Source organism: Xiphophorus hellerii, chromosome 7 (genome assembly GCF_003331165.1).
Source record: "Xiphophorus hellerii strain 12219 chromosome 7, Xiphophorus_hellerii-4.1, whole genome shotgun sequence".
Lineage (NCBI taxonomy): Eukaryota > Metazoa > Chordata > Actinopteri > Cyprinodontiformes > Poeciliidae > Xiphophorus > Xiphophorus hellerii.
Window position 1 is genome coordinate 18,706,496 of NC_045678.1, and position 17,873 is coordinate 18,724,368.

Here is a 17,873-nt window from a genome sequence, read left to right on the forward strand (position 1 = left end):
TGGCCACAACAAAACGCATGAAATTAGCTTAGGAGGAGCAGCAGAACAGACTGGAATGACCCAATTCATTGATAATTTCTAGGGATCACACAAGTGGCAAATTCACAGAAAATGTATACATTAGTCAATGTTTCACAGATGCTGATCATACTTATATTCATTATCCACAGTTTCAGGATCTGTGCCATAATATGTAAAGCTAAAACTGCTCTTCTGCCTGCTTAGTTTTGCGAACCAATCAGCCAATTTCAGTGACCCAAATTATGCAGCGGATTAGTTGTGTTTTCTTGTTGTTTTGTTTTGTTTAGTTTTTTGTATTTGGTGGAAAAACACCACTGGATTGTACCTTTAAGTACTTTTTAACTGTGAACTATACTCTAAAACAGCAACTTAGGAAATTAAAGGGGAAAAATCTTTGTATAACTCCTGGTTTCTGCTTACATTGAGTCAACTGTAAACATTGTAAAAAAAAAAAAAACTATAAACATTGTGCAATGCAATAACTAAGCGTCACTGGACTGATAACAGGCAAGTTAAATTTTATAGGTGTGCTGTAGGCGGAAGCAAGTAAATACTTCATAACGAACAAGGGTCTCATTTCTTGCTAAGAATTTTCAAACAGCGACAGAACAGCAGGCAGAAAGTAGAATAGCTTCTTCCTGCTTGTTCATTCGGACCATTTGCGTCACCCTGAGACTGATTTACGGCCAGAATCAACAGATGCCAACATGGTCTCTTTAATTCATACAATTCGAGATCATACAGACGAGATCAGCTGCTGTGCCTTCTCTCCGTCTGCTCTGGTGACCGGATCAGCTGATAAAACTCTCCGGGTGTATAGCACGGCGGACTTTAAGGAGTTTCCCTTCTCTCCTCTGACGGGTCACGGCTACGGGGTTCACCGATGCTGCTTCAGCTCCTGCGGCAGCTACCTGCTAAGCTGCTCCACGGACGGCTCCATCATAGTTTGGAGCTCGGAGACAGGTGAGCTACTCTCCGCGGTGGAGCACCCGGGCCGCAGCCCGCTCCGAGTCTGCGCGTTGGCGCCGGACTCCTGCCTCCTGCTGGCGGGTGCCTGTGATGGCACCGTGGCCCTCTGGGACTTCCCTTCCAAGACACTGCGCAGGTATACTTGGGCCTTACTCGTTTCTGATACCAGACAGTATTTGTCTGAAAGTACTCTTAAATGATATGGGCTTGTCCATATCATTTGCTGACACTGCTGGAAATGTGCTATGTTATCACAACAGCAACAGTAACATTTCTTCATCCATTCATTTTTTTTTTGTACTTTCCTTAAAAAATAAACAACCTCTTTATCTCCCCATTGTTGCCCTACTTGCTAGAGAATTGTAAAGGGGAAAACAAAACATAGCGGCAGAAAGAAAAACTACTGATTATTATTTTTTGTTTGTTCCTTATATATATATGACTCCAAAATTCAGCAGGAGGTCATCCAGATTTAATTTAGTTTAATTATGGATGCTAATCAAATGTGTAATTGAAGTCAGCAGACCCAAAAAGGAGCCTGAACCACAATAATGTAAATGTAATGAAATAACCTTTGATTGAGAAATATAGAATTAAATGTTACATCTTAGCATTTTTATTCGTCTTACAAAAAGTCTAACTAAATAAATCATTTTGTTAATGAACACAGTTAGAAAGAGGGTTGATTGTAAAGTTCATTAAAAAGAACTTTTAAATCACACCAAGATTGCATGTGTTGAGCTATACACATCTAGTCTTTTCATAGATGTAGTTCTGGGGTAATTTTTAATGCTACATTTGAAACCCCTCAAGTTGACCTGAAATAGCAAAACAAATCACATCATTTCCGATTTGGATATTGCCAATCAACACATGAGCTGTGTTAAATTATGCTGTTTTGTGTTTGTGTTGAATATTACAGTAACTAGTAACAATCTTCCTATCCAGCCTAACGATCATGCTTGTTATTGTATAATATGTATTAAAAAGACATCAGCATATTTACATGTACACCTTGAAATTAAGATTTTAATATATTCCTGACTAAATGGGATGGCAGCAGATACAAACTCCTGAAAAAACTTATTGCTTTCAGTTTAAGTGTGGCTCCCTCCAACACTGTAAGTGACCCTCATCTGAAAACCTTCTGGAATCACCCCTGATGGTAGAGTGCCTGTTCTGTGTTGGAGTAGTAATTAAAAAAAAAAAATCTGACTGACACCTTTAATTCAAAGTGAGACTCGAGGTTAGCTCTCAGCTCTGAAAACCACAGTTTGACAGACGAACTGAATCAAAAAGCTCTCACACTTGTCGCTTTTGGCAACATCTCTCAGCCTTCTGCAGCAGATGGAGTCATCGTACAGCTGTCACAACTTTCTCCTCAGCAGCTTTTTTCCCCCCTCCCATCAGTGACAAACTTTAAAGCAGAAAATAATCCTAAAAGTGTGTTAGAAAACAATGCACTCATTAATCTAATCATTTTAGGACACTGAGGACAACGTCAGTATTTTTGAGCTAATAAAGTTTAATATAAAAACACATATTCATTTCAGGTCAACTTGAATGCAGACAACATATATTTATTTTCAAGAAAAATGAATGCTTCCTTCTTGTCAGAACTCTTATTGAGCTCTGTCTCTCTGATTAAACCTCTCATCTCAACAGAATTGTACAAGGTCAAACATTTTCACAAAAGGCCTTCTTTATCTTTTAAACAAACTGCTCTAATAATTTTCTCCCGCAGATGTGCTGCAGCAAGTGAAGCCAGCATTGTGGCCTGCAGTTTCTCTCCCTGCTCTCAGGTTTTTGTGACCGGCTGTACCCAGGGAGACCTCAAACTCTGGGATGATCACATCAGCCTTCTGCTTGCTCAGAAAGACGCACATGATTTGGGCGTCACCTGCTGCAGCTTCGCACCTCACTTCAAAATTGGTGAGTTAAGTAAACTGGAAATAGTTTTAAAAACATGTTGCAAAAATGTATATGCCTAAATATTATGGAAGGTAAAGATTTCTTAATACAGATATGGAAATTATTTGCATATTCATTGCAGCAATAATTATAGCCACAGGTTTAACAACATGGGTTGAAAAAAAATCTTTTTGATGTTGAAGTTATTACTGTAAAAGTGTGGGGTCACCTGAAAGTTGTGCATGAGAGATGTATTCGTAATCTAAACAATTTGAGGAACTTGGATAAGGTGGACCGGACATATTTTGTTGAGTCAGAATGTAGGGTTTAATAGTCTTACAAAAGAGTACTGCCAAACTGAATAAAAAAGATCCTTCAACAAAACACACCTTTTAAGGGTGTCTACACTTTTACATCACAAATTAATCTCATGTGTTTTACAACTCAAGTCATGTTACACTTATTTATCTACTCATCTGACAAATTGATAGGGAGCTTGGTGTCCTCAGTTTCTTTTAAAAATCCAACGTTGTTTTTAGTCCACTAATCAAATGTCTCTTTTCAAAACACTACTTTTTTAAAGAATACTGCTGGTTAGTGGTTTCTATACTAACATGCTGTCATAACATATTTGTCTTCCTCTGTTGCTGGTTTGATCATGCATGAACGCTGAGTTTTTTCCCACTTACTCTGCAGAAGACTCCTGTATGGAGCTTCGACTGGCCTCCTGTGGACAGGACAGTATTCTGAAAATATGGATTGTTTCTCAGCGTGAGGGAGCAGGTAGGCTGACCCCCTGAGCCCCGCATGTTTCCTCAACCAAACACTCCTTTAATCTATTGTCCAGGACAGAGAGAGAGAGAGAAAAACACCCTGCTGACTGGGACAACCTTGATATCTCTCTCTGCTGAATACAATCATTTTATGGGGTTTAAATCAGAGATGGACTCATTAATAATGTATTAAGACTTCCTCCTGAAACACTGCAGCACTGGGGGATTCTCTGTTATGCGTGTGTGTCCATATGCAAATGATCTGGAAGGTCACCAGGTGCAAACAGACACATTTTGTTGTTCAAGCTCCAGCAGAGGAAGCAGAGTTCACATGTCCTTCACGGGTTGTATAACCAGGTTACAAGGTGCATTTTCGTAATGTGCTTGGGCATACAACTGTGCTGGTTCCTTCGATGCGTTGCCGTGGTAACGGTCATTCTCTGTAGGATTTGTTGGCAATGCATGGCAACCCAAGTCCATGGTGATATATGTATGTATATATATATATATATATATATATATATATATATATAGTACAGACCAAAAGTTTGGACACACCTTTTAATTCAATGAGTTTCCTTTATTTTCATGACTATTGACATTGTAGATTCACACTGAAGGCATCAAAACTATGAATAACGCATGTGGAAATATGCACTAAACAAAAAAGTGTAAAACAACTGAAAATACCCCTTATATTCTAGTTTCTTCAAAGTAGCAACCTTTTGCTGTGATTACTGCTTTGCACACACTCTGCATTTTCTTGATGAGCTTCAAGAGGTAGTCACCTGAAATGGTTTTCACTTCATAGGTGTGCCCTGTCAGGTTAATAAGTGGGATTTCTTGCCTTATAAATAGTCATGAAAATAAAGGAAACCCATTGAATTAGAAGGTGTGTCCAAACTTTTGGTCTGTACTGTATATATATATGGTTTGTCCTTGTTTCAGTTCTTTGTAATGCTGTTGCTTAGATATGAGACTGCAACAGTCTTGCATTTAAGAAAAGTGTATTTATTCTTTTGCATGACTATGAAACAGGAATTACAGAATAACGTGATTAAAAGAAGCAACTGGTCAACTTTAAAATTGGGATTTATGCTTGTGTGGCACATTACTTGTGAACATTTTGACTTGCAGCTAATGAAATCCCAACGTGAACCTTCGAAAGCTAGCACATTGAACCATTTTAAAAGGGATTATTATAATGTTTATTGTAGCCTACACAAATGACAGTTGTCCAGCAGACAATCCCACCCTCCTAAGGAGGGTAAGCCAAAAGAAGTCATTTTAGAAGAAGCTGACTGTTTAGAGTGCTCTCTCAAAGTATATTAGTGGAAAGTTGAGTGGAAGGAAAAAGTGTGACACAGTAGGGTTTAGATGTGATGTGTGTCCACACTGCCAAATATATTATTATCTGGTTCCATAAACATTAAACCAGGAATAATTGAGATTCATTTGCCAGAAAATTCTCCTAAACCCCACAGAGAATATAAAAGTGAGATGAGACACCAGCAGCTCCCTCTGGCCGTAGAAGAAGCGCCTCTCTGGTTCATTAGTACTGTCGGAAATACAGACTACCATGCATACTCATACTAATGCCTACAGCGAATCTCAAAATACCGGTGAATAAAACATGTCTTTTGACTATTCAAGGAAGCTGAAAAAGGCAAGACTGAACAAGTCTGCAGGAAAACAGATTAATTCAGGGATACCAAAAATCCCCTGAAGATTGTTTTTCAATTAGTTATAACCCATTTTAAAATTTGAGTTGAAATGTGTTCAGTTTATTCCCCAAATAGTAAAAATCTTTTATCTCTGGACAGCTGACAGCAGGTGGCAGAGCTGCAGCACAGAGGAGAGTTAGCAGAGAAATTAAAACTTTTTTCTGTATGTATAGGGGGAAAAAGTGTCAAGTCAACAGTTTAGGATGTGTGACAATTCTAAATCCCTCTCAGCCTTTTCTCTGTGTGTGTGTGTGTGTGTGTGTGTGTGTGTGTGTTCATGTTCACCTGCAGTGTGGACCATGATGCTTCTTCACATTCTCACTGGTCAAACGGCTCCAGTTCTGTCCTGCGCTTTCTCTGCCGACGGAGAGCTGGTGGTCTCTGGGTGAGAAACTCATCATACCAACATAAAGCCTGTTGTGCTAACATGCTAGCTATAAAAAGTATGTAGACATGGCCAAAATTGTTGGTACCCCTCTATTAATGACCAAAAAGCCCTCAATGATAACGTAAATAACTTGAAAATGAACGTAAAGTAATAATGAACAAAACTTTACAGAAAATTAATCAATGACAATCAGACATTACTTCTGAAATATTGTTAAGCAGAACTGTTTTTAAAAAAGTAAATAATGAAACAGGCCTAGACTAAATTGATGGCACTTCTAGAAAAAAAATTAGATAAGTTTTTACATAAGTCTTTAATTTACAAGCTAACATCGGAGCTGCATGATGTGCCAGTCTCTGATAGCCATTGCTGTTCATTAAAGGCAATTTATTGCTCCATACGTAATTGCATTACTCTTTATTATCTTTTGAATATATTGTTGGCTGCCTTTGCTTCTGTGAAGGATTGTTATGTTGTTTTTTTGTGAGTAAGCAGCAGATGCTACTGCTGAGTGTAGACCTTCCTGTTCTCTCAGTCAGCCACAGGAGGAATGTACTTTATTCTAAAGCTGCTGTTGGTTCCTTCTGTTGCTCTTGGCTCAAAGTCAAACACACTGAAGATTAATCTGTTTCTTATTCTTGTCTTCCTCAGTTTTTATAAACGCATACATGACTACATGATTAATCTGTGGTGTAAATGCATACATATGGATTCTGAACACGAGGTGACCTTATTTACTGTAATTATTACAGATCGGTGGATAAAAGTGTAACAATATACAATGCCGTAAGTAATGTTCACAAAGTGTCTTTTTTTTAATTCCTTCTCAGTTCACACAGTGATATAAAGATGACTTCTGAATCAAACATGTCTCATCCCTGTAAATAAGAACTCAAAACATTCCAGTTGAACAATTTGCACTTTGTTCACAGAACCTGGGAACCCTGCTCCACATTTTGAAGCAACATGACAGGTAAATTACCCAGCCTCCTGCTGCGATGCAATCTCTGCAGGTCTCAGCCAAGCAGCAAAATATGGAGCCCGGGCGTTTCAGATCAAAATGTGCGATTTTTGCTTGATTAGTTTCTCCCAGAAGCGCTGGGTGCAGTGATGCAACAGTATATTTCTGCTTTCTGCACAGTCATTGATGTGGCACTGCAGGTAAGAACCATCAGAGCTCTTTGAAGTGTTTGAAAGGATTTAGGGATCTTTTTTTTTGTGGTTCAAGGAAACAGATTTTTGAGGCTGATCTCTTCCTGTGCCACTTTCAGGTTGTCACAAACACCCTTCACTTTCCTGTTATGTCGCCTTCCTATAGATATGTGACAGCGGTCGCTCTGTCTCCTGCCTATGGCCTGATGGCAACTGGCTCAATGGACAGATCAGTAAATGTGTGGAAGATTGGAGGAGATGGATATGAAGAAACTGGTAAATACTGTTGCAATTGAGTTTGTCACTTTTTAATGTCTTGAATAAACCTGTATTTTAAAATTTGATGAAAAAAAAAAACCCTTCAGAGATCACTGCATAGTTAAAGTCCAAAGTTCCTATTTGTCTACAAGGGGAGTAATGATGTTTATATTATGATGTTGCAGCCGGATAGACTATCACTGATCCCCATAGAGCTGTTGTAATGGAGGGAGAAATGCTACTATAAGCAGGAACAAGAAGTTTCTGCTTATAGTGAAAGAAAACATGCATTCGATAGACATCTGAACAGCTCTTCCATCTGCCGTTCATCAGCATGATGTTGATAAAACAAATTCCCTCTCCTCTAAAACCTGTCTTTTAATACTCCTCCACCGCTGCCGCTCCACGTCTTCGCTTTAATCTTGTTTTTCTCTGTCTTTTCACAATGAACTTATTTCCTTTCATGTTTTTCTGCAGCGGCTGAATCACAGCAGGTGCCATGTCAGGGTAAATAACCGTCACTGTGTTTTTCTGTCTGAGTCCATCAAGTATTCAGGTGATTTATTTGAATGTCTTATCGTAAAACTGCATTTTGTGTAAATTGCTCACGTAGTGGTGTCTCGCACAAGCATTTGTTGACCCCCTGAAAAATATCTTCTTTTGGTGTGTCTGACTAGAAAATAAATCTGTGGCTAGTATTCTTTTTGAACACAAATTCTATTTGTTGTTCAAATCTTGCTACAGTTCATATAGTCCAACTTATTTATTTCAGCCACAGCCAAGGTTTCTGAGGTAAACACAGCAAACAACATGTTGAAATGCTGAAGAGGTGCTTGCTCCATAAATCACCAGCGCTGTATAAACTCTTATCTTGAACTGCACAGTGGCGTTGTTGACTTGCAGCAGGAAGGTTCTGGGTTTGAATCCTGGTTTAGGGTCTCTGCATGTTCTCTCTGTGCATTCATGGCTTCTATACAGTTATTCTGGTTTCCTCCCACAGTGAAAAAAACATGACTAATAACAATCTGAAAAGTGTGGCATATCTCTTAAGGTGTATCGACAAGATTTTCACATCTATTCTGAACTGTTTTCACCATCAAGTTGGATGGAGAGAATCTCTAAAACGTTAAGATTTCTTAAGCCTTTCCACAGATTCTCAATTAGATTTAGATCGGTAACTTTTCTGGGACGTGAGCTCTCTGCTCATCATCAACTCTGATCAGTTTCCTTGTGCGATCTGAAGAAAATTATCCTACAGCATTCTGCTGCTGATATTCAGAGTTGGTTTTTCACTACACGCACTGCGCAGGCCAGAAAAATGTTTTAGTTTTGCCTAATCAGAGTGTCTTCCATGTGTTGCTGTGTTCTCTATATGGTTTGCAAGCTAAAAAGACGGTTTTCCATGCCTTTTTTTTCCAGATAACTTTTATCTTGCTACGCTTCCATGAAGGCCCTATTAGTGCAGTCAGTGTATCAGATTATCAGATTCTCCCACCTAAGCTGTTGAGGTCCGAATACCCTCCAGTTACCAGGGGGCTCTTGGTTCCTTCTCTTTCAATAATGCTGTCCTTACCAAGGCTGTATGCTTGGGTGAATGACCAGACAAAATGCCCTCTATTTTGCATGTAAACATTTTATTATAAAAAAATATTTTTTTTTTTAATGAGATGTCCTTTTTTTAATATAACTATAGGTTTAAGTTGGTACATTCATAGATTTTTTCTTTGTTTTCTTTTAAAAGTGAAACAAAAAGACTAAGATCTAAAGGATGCAGTCTGGAACTGCTCTGACTCCAGTGAATCTTCCCTGATTTTGGCTTAGTGTTCCAATGAGTCAGCCCCTTAGACTGGGAGACTCCAGATGATACACTGTATCAGCCAGGATTACACCAAAAAAGGCCTCTTGCTTTCCTCATGGCTTCACAAACCTACAAAGTTAGCGTTTCTCCATACACTTTAAGTGTTAAGTCTTGGGAAATCTGTGCTTGTGCGTAAACTACATCACTGTAAAAGCTTCTTGACATAAAATTAAACTACACTGTTAAGGATTCTAGCTGTCCTTCACTACACTGTTCTATAATGATGCCTCAAACAACAAAAGTTTAAAGATTACAGATCTCTTGAGTTTCTGTGCCTTCACTCAATAAAAAACTTACATGAGATAAAATGTTAAAATTACAGTAGAAGGACTTGATTTAAAACTATTTTACATTAGTGTTTGTGGATTTTTATGGGTGGGTGCAGATGAAAGTAATTATCACTCCCATATCGGATTGTGTCATAAGGGAGTGTGTCCTTTCTGTTGAGATTGGGAGGAAACTGTTTGTTTGCAAGAGATTGGGCTGTAATAGCTCAGCACTTCCTCCTAGCCTGTTGGGTTGTTTTTTTTTTTTTTTTGCAGGAAGGAAACTGCCAGGTCACTCCAGGTTGCTGCTTGCTGATTGGACAGAGGAGGATGTGCAAAGCTGGCTGTGCAAAGAAAGACTGGATGAGCTCGTCATGATTTTTAAAGCCAACAATATTGATGGGTCAGAGGTGAACCACATGAGCAAGGAGACTGTGGCTGAACTGGGAATAGGTGAGGACAGAGAATTGATAAGATTAAAAAGCACCTTACTGTTTCTCATAACAATTATCATCTCTATTGGCTATCATGCCACCTTAAACATTGTTCCCAAAAAATTATTCGATCTGTAGTGACAAAATTCCCAGAATTGGATGCTTTCTTCTGCGGAGCTTGATGAGAGTTGAGCTAAAATGTCCAAGTTGACATTATCAAGCTATGTTTCTATCCTGCTGTCAAGATCAGCTGAAGCAATTAGAGCATTTTATACATTACCCAATTTATTATAATAGAACAGACAGAGCATCTGCATAGCTAGACATGAGATTATGCACTGTTGTGTCATTGTCGAGATTAATAAACTTATTCTTACATAGAGTTTGGATAAAATATGCAATTTTGTCATATTGTTTATTATTGTCAGAGCTTGCAACAGCTCAGTAATGTGATGTTGCATCCAAAAATGATTTAGTGGTGTTGCTCCAGTGACACTGCCTGCTACCACTCTGCATGTCCTTCAAAACAGTAGACAGGAAGTTAGCTGAGAGCAAACACTCTCCAGATCAAATACATTTGACCTGCTCCCGTTGTGCTGTTATTGAATTAAAGTCAAACGATCAAGGATAAATGCTAACTTTCCTAATTGGTCAATTTAAGGTTACTAGCTATGCATCTACCACTGCAAAATGGCCAATAATTCCTGTAGCTTGAAAATGTATCTCAAACAATTTGCATTTCTGCTTCATGCATCTAAAACCCTGTAAGGTATTTCTTAAAATGAGCCATTCAGCATTAGTCACTTCATCAGTTTAATTTTGTGGGGTTGGTGTTAAAGGTAAAAGCAAAACCAAACTCTCATTTCAACTTTCAGATCTTAATCTTTATGTCACACATTAGTGTTAAAACATAGAACTTCTGTCTCCAGTCTAAACACAAAAAACATCTGATTCTAATTACAAAACTCACTGCATTACAATCCTGACTGTACTCAGACTAAAACCCATTTTGTTTGCTTTAATTGTAAAGCAGCAGACAGCAAACCAGCTTCTCATGCTGCTCAATGATTCAAAGCATGCCCCATACCATCGCTACATGTTTAGTATGGAGGACAGCTCTCATCATTACCGCAGAAGAAATGGACAGATTGGCACATTTTTTGTCATGCTGTGCGACCTACATCCCCACAGTACAACACATAATTTTCTATGCATGCAAATAGTGTGTGCATTTGCATAGGCATACACTCACCCTCTCTCTTTCTCGTGCAGACACACACAGCAAGTGAGATTTCAGTAAACTTTATGAAATATTCATTTCGCCCCCCCACCCCCACTCCATCAAATTATCAATCTAAATGTAAAGTGGACAGTATAGTACTTGGGATGAAAGATGCTGGAGTGTATAGAAATCCTAAACGAAGTATTACTTTGAAGTGCAACTTTTCTAACATTGTTTATTAGCTCAGTAACAACTTGAGGGGTTCAAGGAGTTCAGCCTGATTGAATGCTGTCATTTTTCCAGCATGATTCAGGCTGGCTGTACTGCTGTCTTCTGTTGCTTGTTTTTTTCTCAACACATTAGCATCTAAGCTGCCTTGTTGATATAATCATAAGCTGGATCAGCACTTGATGGGTTAACTGGTTCGTAGCAACACACATTTTTTTCCTGTAGTACTTAAGTCTTTTTTCCTCGTCCATATTGATTTTCTGCTTTATGAAAAGTAAAGGCGCTATTCAGTGCAGGACTAGTTTCTGTCTTATAGAAGTTGATTGGAATGATGTTTTCAGACTAGAGGCTGAGTAATTTCTCCTTGAACATAGGTAAAATGCCTACGAGTGTAGCCTTGGTACGTCATTGCTTTCACTACAACATGTTGGAGAGCAATACACAGTCAGGAGCATCAGGTTAGATTGAATAGTATCTATTCAAATAGAATGATTTTTCCAACAGACCAAAATGTATGAAAAAAAGGTATTTCAAATGCTTTATAGACAGTTTTCAAGAAATTGGAACTAGTAAGTTTTTCTTGTACTTAGAAGATAAATGAAAATCTAGGACCTTGAAGAAGAATGTTTACAGAATATGGCGTACAGCTGGTCTTTATGATTCTCTCTTTGTTCTCCATCAAACTAATGAGGCGTTCGCAAAACGGCTGGATTTATACTGAGATTAAACGACATAAAACAGTTAGTTAATTATAATGAGCTAAAGTATGAAATGATGTACAAGTGTGAAAACTTCTGCAAATAAGACATGAGCAAATGTTTTCTTTATCTTTGTGTACAATTCAGCTCCAAGCCTTTTTACAGCGATCGTCAAACTGCGCCTAACAGATTGCATTAGCAAGTCCAGAGCACTGATGGTGAAAATACATTATAGTCAGCATTTCTGAAAAGGTTGCAGAGTTTCAGAAGTTAAGTTCAGGCCATAGCTTTTGCTGTTACCATTGGCACAATCCACATTTCACAAATTGAGAGAAAATGTTTTTATTTGCTAAACAGGAGCATATCATAAGCTTTGATAAAGAGGATGGATGATACAGCTCCTGCAACAACCTAGTGAATCTAAACATGCACTTGATGCCTGTAGTTTTTCTTTCTCCATGTTTCACAAAGTTCACTTTCTACCTCAAAGAAATGGAGCGTAGAAGTCTGAGTATCTGAAATCAATGTGCTTAAAATTTTACAAGGTTAAGAGAAGCACAAAAAATAAAATAAAGTGCCTCAGTATCTGTCCACCTAGCAAGCTAAACATCTATATATCAGTCTTAATTACTTTTCTTAAGATCCATAGCATAAATTAATGTAAAATGAAAGCAGGAATAGGTTTCTGACAGATTTAGACATTGGGATTGGGGGCTACAAATTATACAGAGTAACAAGTGGCACAAACGATGGCAGTTCATTTGCACTAAAAATAATAGATGTGGTTCAGATGGAGGGTATCAAAATGGCACATGGGAAGGAAGTGGCATCTTTCACATCTCTTCATATACAAGCAGCAGGAGGACCTGCTTAAGAGACTTGCATTTTAAAAAACCTCTAAAACAATCATCAGCAGTATTTGGTATAATTTGTATTTTAGTAGTTTCAGTATTTGTTTAAAGACGAATATACCAATATGAGTTGGGTCAAACATTTTGAGTTTCCTTTCAGAAACTTCTCACAATATTTAGGTTTGTGGGTCGCCTTTTTCACACAGTTTTTCAGTTCAATCCACAAAGTTTCTATGAGACTGAGACTGAGAACAGGGGTTTTGTGATTGTCACTCCAAAACTTAACTAATTTGTCAGGGTGCTTCAGATCATTCTCCATTTGGAAGACCCATGTGTTCTTTAGCTTTAACTTCTTAGCTGACGTCTTGAGATGTTGCTTTAATATTTACAAATTATGTTCCTTCCTCAAATTGATAACTATTTTGTAAAGTACACCCATCCATCGTGCATCAAAACTCCACTTCTGATGCTGCCACCCCTGTATTTTTTGAGGGGGATGGTGTTCTCAGGCTTCCTCCATTTTTCTTCAAATGTTATTTTGATCAGTTTGGAAGATCACTCCAATTTTATTTTCATCAAACCACAGGATATGTCTTTGTAAAATAAGATCTTTGTCCTTTTGCCTAGCCTTTAAAATGAAACGAGATGTGCATGGTGTCGCATTAGTATCATGCAGGGAAAATGGGTTTAAATATGTTGAATCATTCAGTGCCCTTATTGTAATAAAATTGTCAAGACTTTAAAAGTCATGCTAGAAAATGTCACTGCAGCTGCTGTTACTGCCTGAATGAGACATGCTTCTCAGTGGCACAGCCATTACCCACAGACACGCAACTAATCATGTGCAGCCATAAAGGTCGGCCCTCCCTTTTAGCTGTTCAAGAAATTTGCTGCAGATGACAAATTCAGAGGCTGCCGTCAGTAGGCGGAGACATGCAGCTGCATGTGGAGAGATTTTTCCTCTTTTGGACCTGCTGGATGTTTACTCTCAGGCAGAATAAGAGGAAATGTTAAGTTGCCCGAGCTGAGGAGCAAAACGTCTGGCTCTTCGTGACTCAGCACAGATTTATTTCTGATTTTTGTTAAGTCAGTTTTAGTCAGTCTGCTGTGATTTTAGTTAGCTCAACAGGAAGTAACGAGATTAAACTGAGCTCATGTTAGAAAATAAAAATTCAAAAATGTTCATTTTCAAATTCATACCGACTGAAACTATCTGGTTGTGGTTTTGCAGAGTCTGTAGGTCTTCGTGGACGTCTCCTGAGGAAAATTGAGGCCCTGAAGGCAGAGCAGAGCGGCTCAGAAGCTCCGAATGAGTTTCTGTGTCCAATCACCACAGAGCTGATGAAGGATCCAGTCATAGCTGCAGGTTTGTTCACATTAAAAGCAGAAAACCGTTGTCCCCTAGCATGTGCTTCATCAGACACGGTAACTCAGTTCTCTGCCATTGCTGTAGTTCTCAAACATAAACTGGGTGTCTGTTCCTCAGATGGGTACTCCTACGAACGAGAATCTATTGAGAGCTGGATCGGAGGCAAGAACAAAACAAGCCCAATGACCAACTTGCCCCTCCAGACGACTCTGCTGACCCCCAACAGGTCCCTGAAGATGGCAATAACCCGCTGGAAGTCCAGTCAGTAAACCAGCAGCTCATTTTACATTTTCTAAAATGCCACAGGTACTTAAACTACTGTAATTGCCAGAAAGGTAATAAGTGTTCTCATTACTGAGTCAGTTTGCTGCTTTGTTGAGTTTCACTTCAGAAACTGATATAGACAATTACCAGATTTATTTCAAATATATTAATCAGTCAGCTTGTTTTTTGTGTTATACCGTAGAGCTTTCAATGTTACAATATGATTCTAATGATAATTTATTGAATTCAGCACATTGAATGTTTATTAGAACTTTGATCAAAATGAGAAAACAGTTTACCGGAATTTAATTCCAAGAGTGAATGTGTTAATTTTGTCTACAATGGATTATAGCAAATAAAACCTCCAAAATAAAGAAAATCAGAATACTTCAGAGCACCAATAACAAAATAGTTTTTTAATGTAGATTTATTAGCCTACTAAAATGCGTACAATACTTGGCTAGGGTTTCTGTTGCATGAATTACTGCTTCAATGTTGTGCTGCATGAAGTCAGTCAGCTTGTCTAGATGCTAGAATATTAAGAAAATCAAGTTGTTTTAACAGTGACCTTAATTTCCAAATGAGGCGCAACAATTACTGACATGCGAAAATAAAACTTTGGACAACTGAGCAGCAGTGCTGTCCGTTTTTCTCACTCTTAAAGTTGTTCCAGGTTTAACAGTGGCTTATTGCAAGGAATGTGACACTGGTAGTTCCCCTCTGCACTTCTATGGCTCTGGGTACTTCAAAGGAGCTTTTCTGCTTAATGTTCTTCTCTTGCATGTCTTTTTCCATCCACATGTTTAGATACAGCACTCTATGAAAAGCCATATTTGTTAGCCATTTATATGAATGTCTGCTAGACAAACATCACATCAGGAATAGCTTCAATTCTGTTGGCCATTTGTGCGTTCAAAATTCTTGTTTGCCATGTTCAAAATGTTTGAGAAACTGGATTTAGTTTTTTCTCAACCAATTCTTAATCATCAACTAACAGCAATAAACTGTTATTTTATAGGGAAGCTATACAATTGTAGTTTGACTTTTGTGCTGAATTATGGAAATACATTTACACTGGCAGTAGTGCTCTTAAACAGTGAAATAGAAGTTTAAAGATGCACGCACTTTTGTTTCTCACTATCTGAAGTTAAATCGGATCAAACTTCTCTTGTTTTTAGCTTTGAATCGCCAGAAAGCTTCTGAACATTTTTTCTTAAGAGAAGTTGTAACTTTGAATTCATAAGTTTAATTTCAGTGAGAAAAATGTCTCAACAGTGCATGTAAAATTCTGGTTTCAATTTAATTTTGCATGCAGTTGAAACCAGAATTTGTTTCTTATGCGCAATTTATTGTGCGTATGAAAACGACAACTCACAAGATGGCTTGTAGTCAACCTGCAGTTACCTTGTGTTGCCAAAGATGGTGCTCTGCATTGTAAGATTGTCCTTTTTTAAAATCTGTTTAATTACCTTCAGCAGACTTAATAGTTGTATATTTAGACATTTTAAATACTGCAGTAATAATGTGTATGTATTTAAGACAAAAACCCAGGAGACAGATTAGTCTTTTTTTGTTTATTTTTTTTCCTCTCAGTGGGTCTTTATTTCACTCTCGCATGGTGGCAGTAATGTTCATTACAGTATGTGATCACGGCTAATAAAGCTCACAATACTGAAAACATGGTAACATCTGCATTTAATGTACATCATAAAATAAAGCTAATGGCACCGAGCCCCCAAACCACCTCTTTTTTTTTTGATATTCCTGTTTTTCTGTTATATAAACTGCAACTGTAGCATGCGTTGAATTCTCATTACTGAGAGTCAAATGCCTTTGTAGCTGTGCAAAAATAACTATATAAAATATATTGCTTTTACAATTAACCAAGCCATTGGCACTGTGAATAAATTAACTAGACAGCAACAACAAGCAGATACAGAAATGATTCAGTGTTAATGATGGCTTATGCAATGTACAAATTTATATTCAACACCATTTCAACAACATTGTGCCTAAAACTCAAAATACACAAGTCTGAACTTGTCAATACACTTAACATCGACCTTCACTAAAAAGAAGAAACAGTACATATTTATATAATATACACATGAGGATCTATAACATCCTTCATAAGTCACAGGAATGCCCATCCCTTAGTTGTTCTTTCAGACGTTTCTCAAAGTACTCAGACCGCATCACTTTTAACACACAGTGTGGTGATAATATTGCTGATTTTTAACTGATACTACAGTTTGGGTTTTTTTGTCCACCAACTGGGTTCTACTCAACAGAACAGACATTCAGAAATTACAGTAATTGGTCAAAGTCTCAAATTATTTTAACATTCAGACTAAAATGGTTTTCTATTATGTTCGCCTCATCTCCCAAAACAGACTTACCTCAAACCCTCAATTTCACCATATTATTTGGTAGCTCACCTTGCTCATCTTTTTGGCAGTAGAACCACAACTAATACATTTTGCCAAAGTGTTTTCACTCTATAACTTATGTAAAGTCACTCCAAACTATTCAGTGAGGAAACAAGCATATATCACTGTATCTGTGTTAGAGTAGAGCTGAACAGGAATTGATCAGAATTATACCACAACTTTTTTTTTTCCTTCAATAGTGGTTATAATAAATTACCTTCAAACTCTTCGGACATTCTTAAACAGTTGCTTAAACAATATAAAACATTGCAACAAATAAATTAAAAATTATTTAGACAGAATGATTCACTCAACCATGTCACCTTCATATTAACTAAATAAAACCAAAGTGGTGCTGATTGTGCTGCATTTTTTGTTTGTGCTACTATAACATTAAAAGATTCTTAAACGGTAACAATCTCAACATTCAAGCAAAAGAAACTTTATAAACTTTAAAAATAATTGCATCACCAAAAATCACCAAACTAAAATAAATGTTTATGTTTTTGTTAGCTCTACGAAATTTGGTGGGGCAAAAGGAAAACTTAATTGAAATATTTTTGGGGTTTTTCTTTAATCCCACTTGTTGGCCTGTTCAGATTCAGGAAATTTACTCTCAAATGACTCTGGGAACCCTAAGATTGTAATCCCATAGAGAGGACTGTAGCAACAAAATCATTGGTTGTAGTTTTTCTGCCAGAAATTACGCTGTACGTTATGAGCTGGCCCTTTCTTCTCCCCTCCAAAACTTGAGTCACAATGGTCAAAGTTCACTGATTACACATTTACACAAAGCTTGGAGTGACTTTACTTTGCTTTTGAATCATGACCATAATAAAACTACTAGTTTCATTAATTGAACCCTGCTGATGTGAAAGGTGGAAATCTGTATTCTGAGATCACCAATGCAACAATCAGCAACATCCCTGCATGAGACATACAGTACAGACCAATGGTTTGGACACACCTTTTAATTCAATGAGTTTCCTTTATTTTCATGACTATTGACATTGTAGATTCACACTGAAGGCATCAAAATTATGAATAACACATGTGGA

The 17,873-nt window shown here is 37.7% G+C and overlaps 1 protein-coding gene across 1 annotated transcript; it reads left to right on the top strand.

The window, feature by feature from the left end:
* Positions 1 to 555: 555 nt before the first annotated feature.
* Positions 556 to 16,126, top strand: LOC116723367 (WD repeat, SAM and U-box domain-containing protein 1-like). The gene is made up of 11 exons (XM_032568204.1): positions 556 to 1,126; positions 2,735 to 2,922; positions 3,598 to 3,684; positions 5,690 to 5,783; positions 6,539 to 6,572; positions 6,719 to 6,759; positions 7,105 to 7,214; positions 7,674 to 7,703; positions 9,597 to 9,773; positions 13,985 to 14,119; positions 14,240 to 16,126. The coding sequence occupies exons 1-11, from the start codon at positions 729 to 731 to the stop codon at positions 14,389 to 14,391; spliced, it is 1,446 nt and encodes a 481-aa protein (XP_032424095.1). The 5' UTR covers positions 556 to 728; the 3' UTR covers positions 14,392 to 16,126.
* The last annotated feature ends 1,747 nt before the right edge of the window (positions 16,127 to 17,873 follow it).